Source organism: Acanthochromis polyacanthus, chromosome 6 (assembly GCF_021347895.1).
Source record: "Acanthochromis polyacanthus isolate Apoly-LR-REF ecotype Palm Island chromosome 6, KAUST_Apoly_ChrSc, whole genome shotgun sequence".
NCBI lineage: Eukaryota > Metazoa > Chordata > Actinopteri > Pomacentridae > Acanthochromis > Acanthochromis polyacanthus.
The window spans coordinates 26,748,189-26,764,865 of NC_067118.1; the positions used below are offsets into that span (position 1 = coordinate 26,748,189).

The 16,677-nt window shown below is 39.8% G+C and overlaps 2 protein-coding genes across 3 annotated transcripts; both read left to right on the plus strand.

Annotated features, from left to right (window-relative positions):
- Window positions 1-1,609: 1,609 nt before the first annotated feature.
- On the plus strand, window positions 1,610-7,154 carry pym1 (PYM homolog 1, exon junction complex associated factor). Of its 2 annotated transcripts, XM_022206365.2 has the most exons (4): window positions 1,610-1,878; window positions 2,442-2,489; window positions 5,069-5,162; window positions 5,847-7,154. In XM_022206365.2, exons 1-4 carry the CDS (start codon window positions 1,848-1,850, stop codon window positions 6,355-6,357), a joined length of 684 nt encoding a protein of 227 aa, XP_022062057.1. In that variant the 5' UTR covers window positions 1,610-1,847; the 3' UTR covers window positions 6,358-7,154. The 2 variants fall into 2 exon arrangements, with proteins under 2 accessions (XP_022062057.1, XP_022062058.1); XM_022206366.2 differs by lacking the exon at window positions 2,442-2,489 and having other exon boundaries at window positions 1,612-1,878.
- A 134-nt stretch (window positions 7,155-7,288) lies between these two features.
- LOC110959486 (matrix metalloproteinase-19-like) lies at window positions 7,289-16,290 on the plus strand. The gene is made up of 9 exons (XM_051950192.1): window positions 7,289-9,752; window positions 12,111-12,199; window positions 12,289-12,419; window positions 12,496-12,708; window positions 12,861-13,106; window positions 13,190-13,291; window positions 13,435-13,599; window positions 13,756-13,883; window positions 13,979-16,290. The coding sequence occupies exons 1-9, from the start codon at window positions 9,636-9,638 to the stop codon at window positions 14,216-14,218; spliced, it is 1,431 nt and encodes a 476-aa protein (XP_051806152.1). The 5' UTR covers window positions 7,289-9,635; the 3' UTR covers window positions 14,219-16,290.
- Window positions 16,291-16,677: the final 387 nt, after the last annotated feature.

Consider the following 16,677-nt stretch of genomic DNA (forward strand, 5'->3'; position numbering starts at 1 on the left):
TAGTTCATGCTACTTTTTGCTTCACTATATTTTAAAAGATAATATCAAAACAAGAGAATTCTGAGGCTCTTCTGCATTGTCAATAACAAACCTACCCTTTTGCAAAATTCTTTCTCTGTTGTTCCTTTTTACTATCATTGTGTATTTAATTTTACAATAATAATAAAATATGATTGTGTATTTTATCAATATGAATAAGGGCCTTTTTAATCAGCTCGTTTTGTTGCCGTTGTGTCTGCTTCTTTATTTTTCCTTCCCTTGTGTAGTCAAACATTTCCTTGGTTACCCTTCATGCAGACTAGTATGTATGGAACATGTCACACCTTCACACATGCACGCAAACATAGACAACCGTAGTTCTGCTGACTCTGCTGACACAAAAATCCCCCTCATGATCTCTGCTTCCTTCCTTTTATCTGGGATTGTTCTTTACGTTGTGCCACTGCTGCACCACAGCTGGATCCAACAGCAACAGCTGAAACACATACTTTTTTTTAATAATACCTAATTACTGTAGATATATTTGCCTTCATATTATAGGAAAATGTAACTGAATGGGTGCAAACATTTAGCTACATTTGATAATTATCACCAGAGTTTGCTTTTTGTTTGTTTGCATTAGCTGTAATTAATATTACTCTTAGCAAGGCGTTCAGCATCTATTTCATTGTGTGATAAAATAACACAATCGAAAATCTGAATGTCAAAAATTCCACATATATATATATATATACAAAGACACTCACTAGTGTCATGTCAAGGATATCATCAGGTCACATGGCAGCTTTTTCATCTGCTAGAGGACCAAAGAGTTTCAATACGGTCTCTTAATGATCATTACAACCTGGGAGGATTTATCCGCTGAAGCATGTCAGATATGGTGCATACCAAAGAAAAACATTAAAATACAAAAAAAAATAGCCACATAACTATTTAAGATGCTTCAGTTTCCTGTTTCTAGGAATGTAATTGTCTTTTCCATGAAACCAAGGCACGTCCACTACAATAGTCCTGTGAACATCTGTCTTGATGATTGCTGACACTTTAGGTGACAGACAGCTAATTTAGATTATGTTTACGATATGACACTCAGAGACACGTGGAACTAAGAGTTGTATAAATCAATACATTATTGTATATGCAATCTGACTAACCTTTACTCTCCAATTTGGATCACTTCATGAAGATCTGTCGCTGTTTTCAGGCTGTGTGCAGTAAACTGAGTAAGCTGACTTCATATAATGTTTTTTTTTTCTGATCTCTCTTCTCATTATTATATAGTGAGTATTTTGAGTCTTGGCTAATGCATGTGGAAGAGCTCTTCTTGGAAAATGACTGAAAACAGTTGCAGATTCATGTCCTGTCAATCAATTAATTAATCAGCAAATAGTAGCAACTGTGGCCTGCATATTAACAATGATCCAGTAATACAGCGATGCTTCTAGTGAATGGAGACTTTTCAGTTCGATAAATCTTGCAAATACTCCTGCAATTTAAACTGGGTCAGTAAATGTTATTGTGTGGAAAATGCTGCTTTTCCTTGTTTGAACGATGGAGAACGGTGATGATGATCCTCCAAACCTGGCAACCCGCGATCCACGTCGTCATTTCCTAAGTCGAAGAATAGGGTTCGCTCGGTTTGCCGCCCCGCACTGCCCGCCATCGTATTCACTGGCCGTCCGCAAGTGCTGCCATGACAGCTTTCACCTCGAGTGAAGGAACAACTTTAGAGCAAATGTTGCAGAAGCTGGAGCTCTGCTGTTGTGTAGGATCCAAGTGAGCGAGGGGCCGTTTGGGGACCCAGACACCGACCGAGCGAGGGTTGCGGAGCTACACATTACACCAAAATGGCAACCCCCTATGTCACAGATGAATCCGGTAAGGCTGGTGCATGTGGCAGACCTTTGTCTTACCTTAAACTAAATCATCTTTAGCAAACACAACAACTAAACTGGATTAAAAGCCTGATCCCCTCCATCTGCAGCATTAATTGCCACTAATAACACGTTTAACGTCAATGTTGATTCCGATTTCTTGTGTTGCAGCTAGCTAATGCTACTAGCTGAAACGGCTACTTTCCACTGCCGCTAGTTAGCTTGTTGCTATCGCACTTCGTTAGCTCACAGTGTGAAAACGTTGAATAATAAATCACACTTCCGATAGGGCCACTTTCCTACTGTTAGGTATGCAGCTGTGAAATTGTGTAAGTGTTGGTTTGCAGTATTACCTCTTCGTATGATGGCCTCTTAGCTGCCTTATTAGCTAGCTGCTTAGCATTCCTGCTGTAAATGTGAGTGAAGCTAATGTGATGCTAGAGACTCCTCTGGTGTCACAGATATGGAAAATACTGACATATACAATTATGACGATATTTTAGGACTGCAACAAATATTGTTTTTTTCACTGATTACGTTTCTGTTTGTTGTTGTTTTTCTGCAAAGAGGCAGGAAATAGTGGAAAAGGTCCTCTACACTTTCCCACAGAACAAGGTGACAACTTCTACTGTTTGGTTTTGTCCATAACCTAAAATCAAATATAATAACTAAGTATCTTTTGCTCTAAATTAATTATTTAATTAAAAAAAGATGCTTAACAGTTTGTTTTTTGGGATCATATGTTGCTATATGGAGAAAAAGAAACTTCAATAATTAAATTGAGCAATAATTCACTCTAAAATGAATTGGCATCAAAAACAAAAAGTGATTTAAAGATACTGGAGTAACACTGGATGACATTTTGATCTAGCTTGCACTCATCATTCAGATCATCGGGGTGCTGATTTGCATACATTTAAATTTATGATGTCAACTCGTGTCTTGGCGACAAGATGTTGCCGACAGAGTGACTGCTTTTGTTCATTATGAACCTTTCTGGAATCACTTTATTTCCATATACCGATGTTGTGTTTCTTTTTGCAACCAAATCTTCCTTTTCAGTGTTTCTCTTCCCTTTCTCATTGATTTTTCTGTTCACAGAGTACCCTGCATGTCAACAAACTGTGTCTTGTGAATAAAGCCTGAAAGAAATGAATGGTGTATCCAAAAACTCCTTACATCAAAGTAAACTATAATCTTTCTGACACACTTCTGCTGTAGATTAGGCAACAAAAATGAGAGTTGTGCAAGTTCTCTGTTGGTATTAATCACCAAAAACATTGTAGCATGATGTGTTTGAGTTAGTTTGTCTTTCTTCACATTGCACTTTCTGCGATATGACTATCATGCAAACATGTATGGCAGTTCCAGTGTGGAAACAATATATAGTGCGGCTCTAGTTTATGTGATTATCTGTACTTTGAGGTAAGTTAGGCTTTGTTGAACAATAAATAGTAGCATTTGTTTGTAATGCAGATTAATATGGTAGTCAAGCACGCAGAGACATTATTGATCATTCACAAGCCAGAACAGTAAAACAAGTTGAGAAAAGACAGAAACTTCCTGTAACTTTTTAAAGTAAGTAAAACTAAGAGAGAGCAAGCAGGAGTAGGGAGTATGGATCAAATCCTCCCATTATTTTAATAGCTTACCTGGTAATATTCATAGAACACTTTGTAGAAAATCAATTGAGAAACTGTTTTTGGATAAAGTACCATAAACACGAGCAAATCAAAGTGCTTCAAGTTGAGGTCTTATGTTGCTATAAGTGCAAATTCACAGTGTTAACCTGTGCAATGAAATTCTGGTAGCTGCAGCGACAGCCCACATCAGACATCATGTAACTCATATTTACAGCATAGATCGATAGATACTTTCTTAATCCCAAGGGAACATGACTCAGGCATGTCAAGCATAAGCATGACACTAATGCAAAAACTATGTGCAAGTTTAATATCGACATACGGCTGGTTGGATTATTGGTTTGCATTAGTCCATAGTGGTCTACTTCAGCTGTTGCATGATGACTTTTTAAAATTAAATCATGTTTACCTGAAGACCTTCATCATATATGTCAGTGGTGAGCTGTTCAACTTTGGAGTTTTCTTTGTCCTTTCAAGCTTACATGATTTGGATGCTCTTTAAATATCTCAAGAGGTTTGAGGAGGTCATGAAAAAGACAATAAAATAAAAAAATAATAAACCTGATATGTGTGGTAAAATTAGAACCGCTCTAATACTGCTCTCTGGTGTTGTTTCAGTATGTTTTTCAGTTCTCAGTGCTTTTTTCATGTGCCTAAATTAGCTTTAGGTTTTCAGTTTTTAGAAGCTGCTTTTAGTCAGTGTGTTAGTGTCTTTTTGACTGTGCCAAAACACGATTTAAACTCACCATTCACAGTGACATCTGGTGGTTTTCCAGGCTTATAGCTGCACTACAACACCTCACTAGTCTTACAGTTTCAGTCTCATGTGGGCAATAAAACTCCGGGAAGCCTGTGTGTCATACATCAAATCTATAATATGCTTGTTCAGAAGCAGAGGCATATACTACTGTGCCATACGCTACCGGGGAAAAAGCTAATAAATGCCATGTGCAGTATAAATATTTCTGTTGACAAGATATATTAATGTACCTCACTGGTGTGATATAGGCCTCATGCTGTTGTGTGTTACATTTATAGGAGTCACGGTGTAATGCAGAGGATTACAGCCAGTAAAATATTATTTTCATTCTACTATTATATCAGGAACATATTGGTTTGACGTTTCTCCATCATTCTCTTCTCTTGGCATCAAGTTGAGCTGCAGAGCTTTCTGACTGAAGGGTGTTTCTGGTTGAACATTAATTTAATAAATAGCTATAATCATTTTAAAAAGCTCCTCTCTAAGGTTGCAAAAACATTCCAGTATTTAATGCAACTTAAACAACACAGTTTTGTTTATCTTGGTGTTTAAAATGTCTGTAGGGAACTTGAATTTACTAATGCACTGCATGATATTAATGTAAGACTTGAAGTTGCTGCGATTTTTCCCAAATTTTTCATTTAAACGCATCGACACCAACTTTTTATATCCGAGTTTGACAAACCAGTAGAAGTCCAGTGTGTCTACATCTCTCAGAGGTCCTTTTCCTCGAGGTCTGGTCATGCAAAGCTGTCTGTTCTCTCTAAAACGTTCCGCCTGTCACTCTTCAGGGAAATACATTGCTGCCACTCAGCGACCTGATGGAACATGGAGGAAGCCGAGGCGGGTGAAGGATGGTTATGTGCCCCAAGAAGAAGTCCCTGTGTAAGTGCACTTCTGCTTTTCCTACACCTGTACGCATTGGCATTGGTAGAATTAGAATGGGCCGATATTTGGTGACCACAAACCAGTGGTAAGAGTGTATATCATATCGGTCCGTATGTGGTCTGGCAGCAGACCTCTGGTTCAGTTCCTGGCAGCCAGAACCATTTGGTGCTCATCACTCTGCTGATCTCTCTCTGCTCCGACCAATCAAATAAAGGTGGAGAGTCACAAAAATCTAATCTTTTTACGTAGAATGGACCTACAGGGTGTGCCATAAGTTTCAGTACATAGGAAAAATAAACATTTTATGTTGGACAACCATTTTTACTTATATAATGTGCTCTATATTATTACCATTGTTTCGTAAACACGTTAATACGTGTTTTCCACTGTTGATGAACTTGCCTTAGCACAGTTGAAGTTATGCTTGTAATAACGTTAGTGTATGTTCCTTGAGATGATTTAAGTGTCGTATCTTCACCTGATGCACCATGGCCTTCAAGTGCCCCCAAAGACAGCGTCAAAAGCATCCTCTGGGGTATCTGAAACATTAAAAAAACATACATTATACATTTTCCTATGTATGGAAACTTATGGCCCACCTTGTATATTCATTTGAAACTACTAATATGCTGCAAGTAAAGTGGAGTGTGTGTCATTTAAATTGTGTTTTTGTCCTTTTAGGTATGAAAACAAGTTTGTTAAGTTTTTCAAGAGCAAACCAGACCTACCCCCTGGCCTGAGCCCATCTGAAGCAGCGCCGGGAAAGCAGCAGCAGCAACAGCAGAAGATCCCCGGCTGTGGGGACAATGAGACAACCGGTCTCTCAAAATCTGCCAAGCGCAACATGAAACGTAAAGAGAAACGAAAGCAGCAGCACCAGGGCCAGGATGGTGACGCGGACGTGGAATCTGTGAGCGATGCCGTCGAGAACATGTCCATTTCAGAGAGCGGCGAGGCGGCAAACAAGACGGCACCGCCCGATTCTGTCTCATCTCCCGATGAGTCTTCAGCAGCAGCTGCCGAAAAGGCCAAGAAGATCAAAAACCTGAGAAAGAAGCTGCGACAAGTTGAGGAATTGCAGCAGAAAGTAGACTCAGGGGAAATAAAGCAGCCAACAAAGGATCAGCTGGAGAAGCTGGGTCGGGCAAAGGCCTTACAAGATGAGTTACTGCAGCTGGAGCGGGATTCCTGAAGCAATAAAGGACAGACTGAACATAAAACTAGGGGACCTTTGCAGCTTTGTGATCATAGCTTCCACTTAACATATTCTACCTATTTGATATTCATTATGAACTCTGGAAGTGAACAGTCCCAGCGCCTGTCAATCCAAGAACAGGACAGACGCCCCATCTTCACTACAGGCAGACCTGTTTCCTAGATACCGATGTCTGAATAGCATCATGACTCCTGCTCATGTTCTTGCATTGGCCCGGCCAGTCATTTATAAATATCTTTTAAACAGATCATTGTGACTTGTTTTGTGCATGTCTCTCTTCCCATTTTATACATTTCATATCATCACAAAACACATAAAATGCAAAAAAAATATTTTGTGTTAAAGAGAATATAGTTTGTTGACCTGTCTGCTTTAGGAATTGACATTTTTGTCAAAGATTAGGCGGCATCTTGTCGTCGCACTGATGTTGAGTCCACACAGTCATGACATTTATTAAAATACACCGCAAAAACATGTATCATTGTTTTTTAGTAAAACTTGCGCAGTGGGGTGGACGACTTGGACGTTTGTTTGGACAGCAGGACATAAATTCTTAGAAAAATAAATATATTTTGGAAACAGTTTATATGCGCAGAAGGCTAGTGATATTCTGTAATTTCCTTTTTTGTCAACAAATCCCTTAAAGAAAACCGCAGTGAACTGATCCTACTAACAAGTATTACCTGTGTAGCTGAAGCCTTATTTAGGTTATTCTTCTGTGCCATAGAGCTCCATTGTTGTTCAAAAACCATTAAAAACACACAAAAGATGTACATCGTCGACATGTTCCTTTACTGCAACCAACACTGGCACTGTGATTTAGTTGAATAGTCACACACACACTCCCATGCTGCTTTAACTGCTCACCAAATGGATATTAATCCGCAACAGAAAGTAGACCCCAACAAACTGACTATTCACTCCATTTTGTGTTTACTGAGAATGAAATTGTTTCATCTGTTTTAAGGCCAACTGAGCTACTGCACATCTGTGGCCTGTTTGTAAGATTTGCATTTTCAGTAAGAACAATAAGAACACAAACAAGCAGACATACTGTAGTCTGAACTGTTCAGTTCAGTGATGATTTTTGCAGGACAATGTCAAGAGCTCAGGGACTTTCTTGCCCTGAATTTAGTCTGTCAGGCATCACTTAAAGGAACAGTGCAGCAATTTAGTCCTGCACTTTAGTTGAGATTTTGGAAGCACATAGCACGCACAAAGGATCAAAAAAAATTGGCAGACCTTATCTTATAGTTATACTTACTATGTGCATGTGGACAATTATTCTGATTATGGTGCTGCCTGATCCTTCACAGGCTGTCTGTGTAATGAATATGAGCTAAAATATCAATCTAAATGTTTCTTAATTCCACTTACACTGTGATCAAAACATTTTTTGAACATGTTGCTTGGCACGTTGGAACATTAAGTATGACAAATTGACTCTTAACGGTTTATTTTTGCTTTGATGTACCAGTAGCTATCACTGAATTACTGTGGCAGTGAAGAGCTCCTAATGATTTGATAATTCTCAGGCAAGTTCTGAAGCATTCTCATTTGTAGCCCACACTATTTTGTAATTCTCAGGTAGTTTTTCAGTTTTGAGACATTTTCCTGTAATTAATCAGCTATAATTCCAAGATCCGACAGTTATTTTATTTACTTACTTTATAGTCAACTTATAATAAAATGAAGTTTCCATCCTTAAGGCAAACTTGGTCAAAGACGTCTAAAGTGCATCATAATGTTGTGCTTAGAGAAAATACTCTGTCACTACTTGCCAGCCACATACGGTGCAGTTTTGACGTCTTCACCACCAGTCACACAAGTCTCAGGTCATCGATGAGCCTATTTGTTGGATGTGATACTAAAACCTGTAACTCCCCACTAGTCTGTGATAACTGAAAGCATCTTAGGTGAGAGGTGACAGGTCAAGAACCAAAATAAAGTCTGATTACTTCCTACTGAAGCATTTAGAATCACACTGACATGGATGACCAACAGTCTCTACAGACAATCTGTATTTATAGGAAGCTGTTTTTTTCACATAAACTGCAGCTTTAGCATTCCTCTGCTAATTACTTGTTGTAAGTAAAAGAAAAAGATCTTCTGGATATTTCTTTTTTTTTTTGGCTGATGTTCTTTGTGGAGCTGGTTTACCAAACAATACAGGAAATACAGTCCAAATTTGTTTTCAATTTTTGTTTCCATTGCAGTAGTGTACGTCTACTTGCCAAACAAGTCTATTTTCATCGACAACAGTGTTATTTTTACAGTTTTGCGTGGAACTGGAATTGGAACACGGCTGAGACACAGTTTTGGTATCCTCCAGTAAGATCAACCAATCAATAATAAATTAAATTTAAGTTGACAAAATAGCCCTAGAGACAGAAGTCCCCTTCTTATGTAACAGATTAAAGATGCCCTCTAGTGGTGAGAAACCAGGGATTGTAGAGTGTACATTAGTCTTTTTCCCATCTCGGTTTTTATGAGACTTTATTCCTACGATGAAACTGCAGAAATAGGGGGCGTATTCTGTCTCCATTCAGAGACGATTTGTCGCAATGGTTACATGGGGGCGTCATTGTTTTTCCTTGAATGTGCTCCCACACTGAGAACAATATAATTAGCTGTTGTCTCATGGAGGAAGTGTGGTTAGTTGTTTTCTACATAGAGTGGTTAAAAAAAGCTCAGATTTTGTGGAATAGCTTGCACATTGAACAAATGTAAATCATAAGTGAGAAACACATCTGCCACACGTCTGGAGAATAATTCAGTAACGGCATTAGGGCTCAGTTAAAAATGAAGAAAGTCTTTTTCCTACCACAATGACATAACTAGTCATAAGTCAGCACCTTTAATAGTTGGTGGGCAGTTGATCTCGCTTTTTAACAGGTTTAATTCCTAATTTATTTGCTTCCTTTGACGTAAACAACATTACTCGGAAGTTATTCTTACACACTTCAAGACAAATGGCTTTAAATGATGGTGTAAGAAGGCGTGATCAAGCAGTCAGCGTGGTGAAATATGTGTTGGTTTTTGCTGTCCACACATCACATTCCTCATAAAGGTTTATTATGTGGTTTCGAGGCAGACACTTGATGGTATAAAAACTGAATACCTCAACCAAGACACCAGCTGCAGAGACGACAGAGGATGGACGCAGCGATTAGAAAGACACAAAACCTGTTTATCGGCTGAAGAGGGCAACTTGCTGTGTTGGATTCAAAGTTGTTGTTTTTTTTTTTCCAGAAATGGAAAAAGGTCTAAGGAGGAAAATGGAATATAGATTGGAGTTAATAGCGCTTCTTGTTTTGATGACAACAGCTTCATCTGTTGCCTCGAGCGGCCAAGACCTCGCAGACGCAGTGGTAAGAAAAGGAGAACAGAAGAAATATCACTTAAAATATTAATGTGAAAATATAAGTCTCTGAGATAAGAATTTGCATACAATATACAGAAAGAAAAAAATCGTTGGAAGCAGATTTCAACTGAACACTGAAGATAATTTTGAGTTGTCATCCAGTTTTAATATCACTTCAAGTTCCGCAGTAACCGGATTTTTAACTGTTTCAAACTGATTAATAAGTCTGACTGAGATTTTATAGACTTATCAACAAATATGACTAAATTTAAAAAATGTTTCATAGAAAAGGAAGTTGATAGCCATAAAAAAAGTTTCTTAACAATTGCTAATCATGAATTGCAAATCACTGTGACATTACTTGTTTAACTGGGATAATTTATCACTATCTTTGGATGAAAAGGGCTTGAATTACTGATCAGGGCAGCTGAAGGAAGAATTATTACAGTGGAGATAAATTGAGATGCACCAACTAATCCGTCTGATAAAAGCAATGCTGCACAGGTAGGAAGCATTTTGTTTGGGTCACCAGAACTTGGCCCTTTTAGGCAAATTCATCTAAAAAAAATAAACAAAAATAAGTGGCAGGTAGGACTTGACCAGCTGAGGATCCAAACCCTGGACATCTGCATCTACAGAGACGCTGACTTAGAAACACATAGCTTTCCTAACACCTTCCCACAACTTGAGGCAATTATGTCAAATGAGCAAAACTGGGGTATTTTTATTTATTTTTTTTGTCTATTCAAACCTAAGATGTGTCCAGCAGTCAAGATGTTATAAGATTGTCAAGCAAAAAAATTGTATATATTGTCCAAGACTGACATTGAAATTTCTTTCACAACTTAAGATCAGCAAATGATCCTGGCTCTTTTTGGGATGATTAATCCAGCAGTTTCTGATGAGATGTTAATTTTTTTTAAAGAAAACTTAGAAGAAAATGCAAAATTTGACATTTTTAGAGCAGAAGACCAATAGAGCAAAGATACAGATGAAATTAAAGACATTTAGAAAGAATTTTGACTCCAGATCAAGTGTGTAGAATGTCAGTCACCCAGATCACAGTAACCCTAAAGGATTCAGTCGAAAGCAACTGGACTTCTCTTTTTAAATTTTTGAAGATGTTCACCTCCTTCAGTTCAAACTAAGTGGTGGAGACTCTCAGGTTCCCCTGAATCACATCATTAATGGCTTGTTAACAACCCAAGAGTGACATTCCTCAAAGTGTGAATGGTTGTGAAACTTTCAGGTGAACAACAACTCAAGATGTTATTAGTGGTTAAACTTCCTGGGAACAGATTTCAAGACTGCATTATAAGTACAAGATAAGAGGTGTAGGCCTCCTCCTTACTTAACGATGGCTGTTTAAGTTCAAAATAGATTTTCCTTCACTCACCACATGACTCAGCCGTCTAAATGCATATAAAGGATATGGGACATTCTTTTGAGGATAAAAACATTAACATTCTGAACAGTGATGACAGATGGCTTGAATGGGGAGTAACAAAAACCATCTATGTTAAACTGGAATATCTATAAATGGATATAGAAAAGAAGTCTACAACGCCACTTATCAGGTGCTTAACATGAAGTTTTAAGATCCAAATTTACCATCAATACCATCTTGAGTCATCCCTGACCTTGCGGTTTCAGAACTATTTGTACCTCATATGTGAGTGTTGGGTTGTTCAAGGGCCATGTGATTTGAGAGTGACAGTCAATAGATTTGCAAACAATTATTAGACCACTTCCTGTTTACTTTAATAGATCCATACAGCAGGACTTTGTTTTGTGCAGAAGTTGTATGGTACATGTAAAATCAGCTTAGAGTGAAAGAGGGACTGCTAAAGGGGTTGGAATCAGCAAACAGCTGTCCTTTAGGACCTTAGGAAGAAAACTCCCCAAGAACTGCAAAGGAAAAGGCAGACAGCTGTGGTCAAAGAGGTCTAATAATAACAATTTCCCAAGCTGTACACCTGAGACTCCCCTTCACTCAGTTAGAACTGAAGAAGCCTCTTGGACAAGAGGTGAAATGTCTTCAAGAACCACAGAACAAAAAGTCCACATGTGTTCTAGTGAAGCTCTTAAGACTCTAGGCCAAGCCACTTTCAAGATAATTGCAAAACAGCAACCTTGATTCTTTCAGTGCAACCTTGAGGTTAATGAGAATCATTTTGTGTTTCTGAGTGGGTGGAATTCACAACCCACCGGCTCACTTAGCCTTTTCTAAGTGTAAAGTTTTTTGCTGAACAAACACTTTTAGTGGAGAAAAAATACTTTCTCTAAGGCTTTAATGTACTGAGCTTAGTTCAATAAAATCATCCTTCTTATGTCTAATGAGGTGACTGCTCTTCCCTTCTTTTAGGCATATTTAAAGAAGTTTGGCTACCTGCATATCCCGCTGGATAGCAAAGGCCAAAACCCTTCACCTGCGCAAATAGCTGAGGCAATAAGGTGACCTCATCTAATCTATTTGCATTGTCCTCATTTGGTTGTCATACTTTGTTTAAATCACATGTCAGAACATTTCCTTTGAATGTCAGCATCTTTCAGAAAGTGATGAACCTGCAAATATCTGGAAAACTGAATTCAGCCACACTGGAAATGATGAACAAGCCTCGTTGTGGCCTAGAAGATTCTTTCAATCAGAAATCTCTCAAATATCGAGTCATGGGTGAGTAACTGCAGTCATCTTACATGTTCACTGTGAAATAAAGTGTGACAAATTAACTTAAATTGTAATGGAACAGGTTACTGGCGTAAGAAGATGCTCACCTACCGCATTTACAACTACACTCCTGACCTGGGGCAGTTAAAGACCCGTCTGGCCATCCAGAATGCTTTCAAGTATTGGAGTGATGTGTCGCCTTTAAAATTCAGGGAGTTGCACGGAGGAAGAGCAGACATCAAAATCTCCTTTCACAGAAAAGATAAGACGTGTCCAGTGCCCTTTGATGGACGAGGTAGGAGCAAAATGACATGATCTGTCGAAGAAACTGTGAAAGGTTTTGTGATCTCTGGGCTGTCATGTTCAAACTTCAGATATAAAATAAAACAATGTCCTGTGTAAATGAGAGGTTTCAGCATTTAATAAGAAGTTTTGCTTTATCTTCAGGCCATGTCTTAGCCCATGCTGATGCCCCTGAGTCAGGCATTGTGCACTTTGATGAGGATGAACTGTGGACAGAAGGAAAGACCTACGGCTCCAACCTGAGGATTGTGGCAGCTCATGAGATTGGCCACGCTCTCGGCCTGGGTCACTCACAGTACTACAGCGCTCTGATGGGCCCCGTATACAACGGATACCGCTCCGACTTCAAGCTACATCCAGATGACATACGAGGGATCCAGGCTTTATACGGTAATGCCAGAATATTATTACATTAGGATATGAGGGCTCTTTGAAGTGCTTCTTACGCAACATGCAATGGTGTCCCTTTTCAGGAAAGCCAGAGAAGAGTCCTCCATCCCCAAATCCAGGCCAGTTACTGCCAGGAGGAGTTATTCCAGATCCTTGCAAGGCCACTCTGGATGCAGTTATGTTGGGTAAAGAGGCTCAGCTACTGTCAGACTACATTTTAACAAGCCTCGCTTTGCATTTTGCAAAAGAAAACACACCTGTTTTGTAATTTCCTCCTTTAGTGTGATGTAGCTTTAGTTATTGTGTCTCCTGCATTTTGTCTCTGCAGGTCCTTTGCGTAAAACATACATTTTCAGCGGACAGCATGTGTGGACAGTGTCCAACTCTGGCTACAACACTCCCATCCTGATTTCTGCACTGTGGAGGGAGCTGCCAGGAAGCCTCAGTGCAGCTGTTCACTCTCAGCGGACTGGCAAGTCCTACTTTCTGAAAGGTGGATTTATTTCATGGTTTTAAAATTTCTCACAGAGTTACAATGAACAAAGCCGGGAATGTCAGTTTTTACAAACGTGAATACCATTCAGTATGCTTTCTGAGTGTTACTGCAGTAATTACACCTTTTTTCTTCTCTGCACATGTTCTTTTACAGGAGACAAAGTGTGGAGATACACAGGCTTCAAACTTGACCGCGGCTTTCCCAAACCTTTGGCCAACATCCCAACAAATATCGACTCAGCCTTTTACTTCAGCAAGAACAAAAAACTGATATTTGTAAAAGTAAGAAAAAAAACGCATTTGCTTCGGTTCATTTTAAGACATTTCTTTCACGCTCCATATGTAGCTTCTGCCTAATACTTTCCTGTTAATTTTAGGGCTCTGCATACTGGCAGTGGGATGAAATGGGTCCTACAGACTTCAGCGTATATCCCAAACCTCTGGGGCAGCTCATCCGCGGAGCACCCAGCGGCACTGATGCTGCACTAACGTGGACTAATGGCCATATATACATGTTTAAAGGGGCCCAGTACTGGCGGGTAAACCATCAGCACCAGTCAGTGGAGAAGGGTTATCCTGTCAGCACTGCCTCACACTGGATGCAGTGTGACGACTGAGCCAGCAGAGGCCACCAGGGACTCAACACAAACCAACTCAGTGAAGCAGTCTAACAGCAGTGAGATGCCTCCAGTCTTTGCATTGGCTGAACTGTGTGGGTGTTTACTGACTGCATCTGACATCAGCCTCAGTCTCCTGTTGGCTCACATTGCTGTCATTCCTTTTAGAATATACTCTTAAAGCATTTATAGAATTCAATTATAATTAAACTATTAATAAAATATTTGTCAAGCTTTCAGAAATTGACATATTAACTCCCCCTCCTTCAATTAATATTCGTCACAGAGAGAAGAACCAGTCTGACACTAACAAGAATGTAACTTTGCTACTAGCTTAACTAGTCATCCCTTTATCTGCATGTATCTTGTCTAGACACTTGTTTGTGTGGACTGTAGCAAACTACCATTTGCAGTAATTATTTATTGGAAGTGTACTGTATCATTGTGTGTATATTTATTATGTTGTCTATATGCATTTTATTAACTACACTATATTGCCAAAAGTATTCACTCAACTGCCTTGACTCGCATATGAACGTGACATCCCATTCCTAATCCATAGGGTTCAATAGGACGTTGGTCCACCCTTTGCAGCTACAACAGCTTCAACTCTTCTGGGAAGGCTGTCCACAAGGTTTAGGAGTGTGTTTATGGGAATTTTTCACCATTCTTCCAGAAGCACATTTGTGAGGTCACACACTGATGTTGGACCAGAAGGCCTGGCTCTCAGTCTCTGCTCTAATTCATTCCAAAGGTGTTCTATCAGGTTGAGGTCAGGACTCTGTGCAGGCCTGTCAAGTTCATCCACACCAGACTCTGTCATCCATGTCTTTATGGACCTTGCTTTGTGTGCTGGTGCACAGTCACGTTGGAAGAGGAAGGGGCAAGCTCCAAACTGTTCCCACAAAGTTGGGAGCATAGAATTGTCCAAAATGTCTTGGTATGCTGAAGCATTCAGAGTTCTTTTCACTGGAACTAAGGGGCCAAGCCCAGTTCCTGACAAACAACCCCACACCTTAATCCCCCTCCACCAAACTTTACACTTGGCACAATGCAGTTCAACAAGTATCGTTCTCCTGGCAACCGCCAAACCCAGACTGGTCCATCAGATTACCAGATGGAGAAGCATGATTGGTCACTCTAGAGAAGGCGTCTCCACTGCTCTAGAGTCCAGTGGCGGCGTGCTTTACACCACTGCATCCCACGCTTTGCATTGTACTTGGTGATGTATGGCTTGGATGCAGCTGCTCTGCCATGGAAACCCATTCCACGAAGCTCTCTGCTGAAGCACTGTTCTTGAGCTAATCTGAAGGCCACATAGAGTTTGAAGGTCTGTAGCGATTGACTCTCCAGAAAGTTGGTGATCTCTTGGCACAATGCGCCTCAGCATCCGCCGACTCTGCTCCGTCAGTTTACGTGGCCGACCACTTGGTGGCTGAGTTGCTGTCGTTCCCACACACTTCCACTCTCTTATAATACAGCTGACAGTTGACTGTGGAATATTTAGGTGCAAGGAAATGTCACGACTGGATTTGTTGCACAGGTGGCATCCTATTACAGTTCCACACTGGAATTTACTGAGCTCCTGAGAGCCACCTATTCTTTCACTAATGTTTGTAAAAGCAGTCTGCATGCCTCGGTGCTTGATTTGATACACCTGTGGCCATGGAAGTGATTGGACCACCTGATTCTGATTATCTGGATGGGTGAGCGAATACCTTTGGCAATATAGTGTATGTTTTTATAACATCTTCTTACATATAACTGGGGACAGTAGAGGAAAAATTGCTACCATGGATAACAGTCACTATTTGAAAGTTATTTTCATTCAAGGTAATTAAATAAAATGAGTGCAGTTATGAATAAATAAGTTATGGCTTTGGGTTACTGATGGAAGTCAAGGGTTCACCTCCAGAACTGCAGAGCTCTGATGGACCCCAAACCTGTCTACAGCTTTCTAACAAAGCTGGGTTACGACCAAATGATGAGATTATGAAAATGAAAATGTGGAAAACACAGAATTTCCCTGTGGTGTGATGTACAAGTGACGACGAAGACTGCTTCTTCTCAATTAAAACAACCCCTCCAAGTACATACCTTGCCGTTTTACTTATGGTGCTTTTCCATTAGCACCTACTTGGCTTGACTCGACTCGGTTTAGGTCTGTCTCCATTACAATTGAGTACCACCTTATAGTGGGTGGAGTTGTCATAGCATGGCAGCCCGGCCATGGAGTTAGCATCGATGGCTTACTAGCTAGCTTATTGTCTGCATACAGGAGACAATGAGGTTACTTTAAAATATGCTTGTTTGTGAGCTTGCCACCAATGACAAAAGTAATGTAACAGTTTCTTGAAATCACAAAACACTCACCGGTTTTCGTGAAGGAGTCGCTTTCGTGTGTCAGCATTCCCTGTCCAATCAGCGGCCTGCACTCTAGACATCACATCATCGGCTTG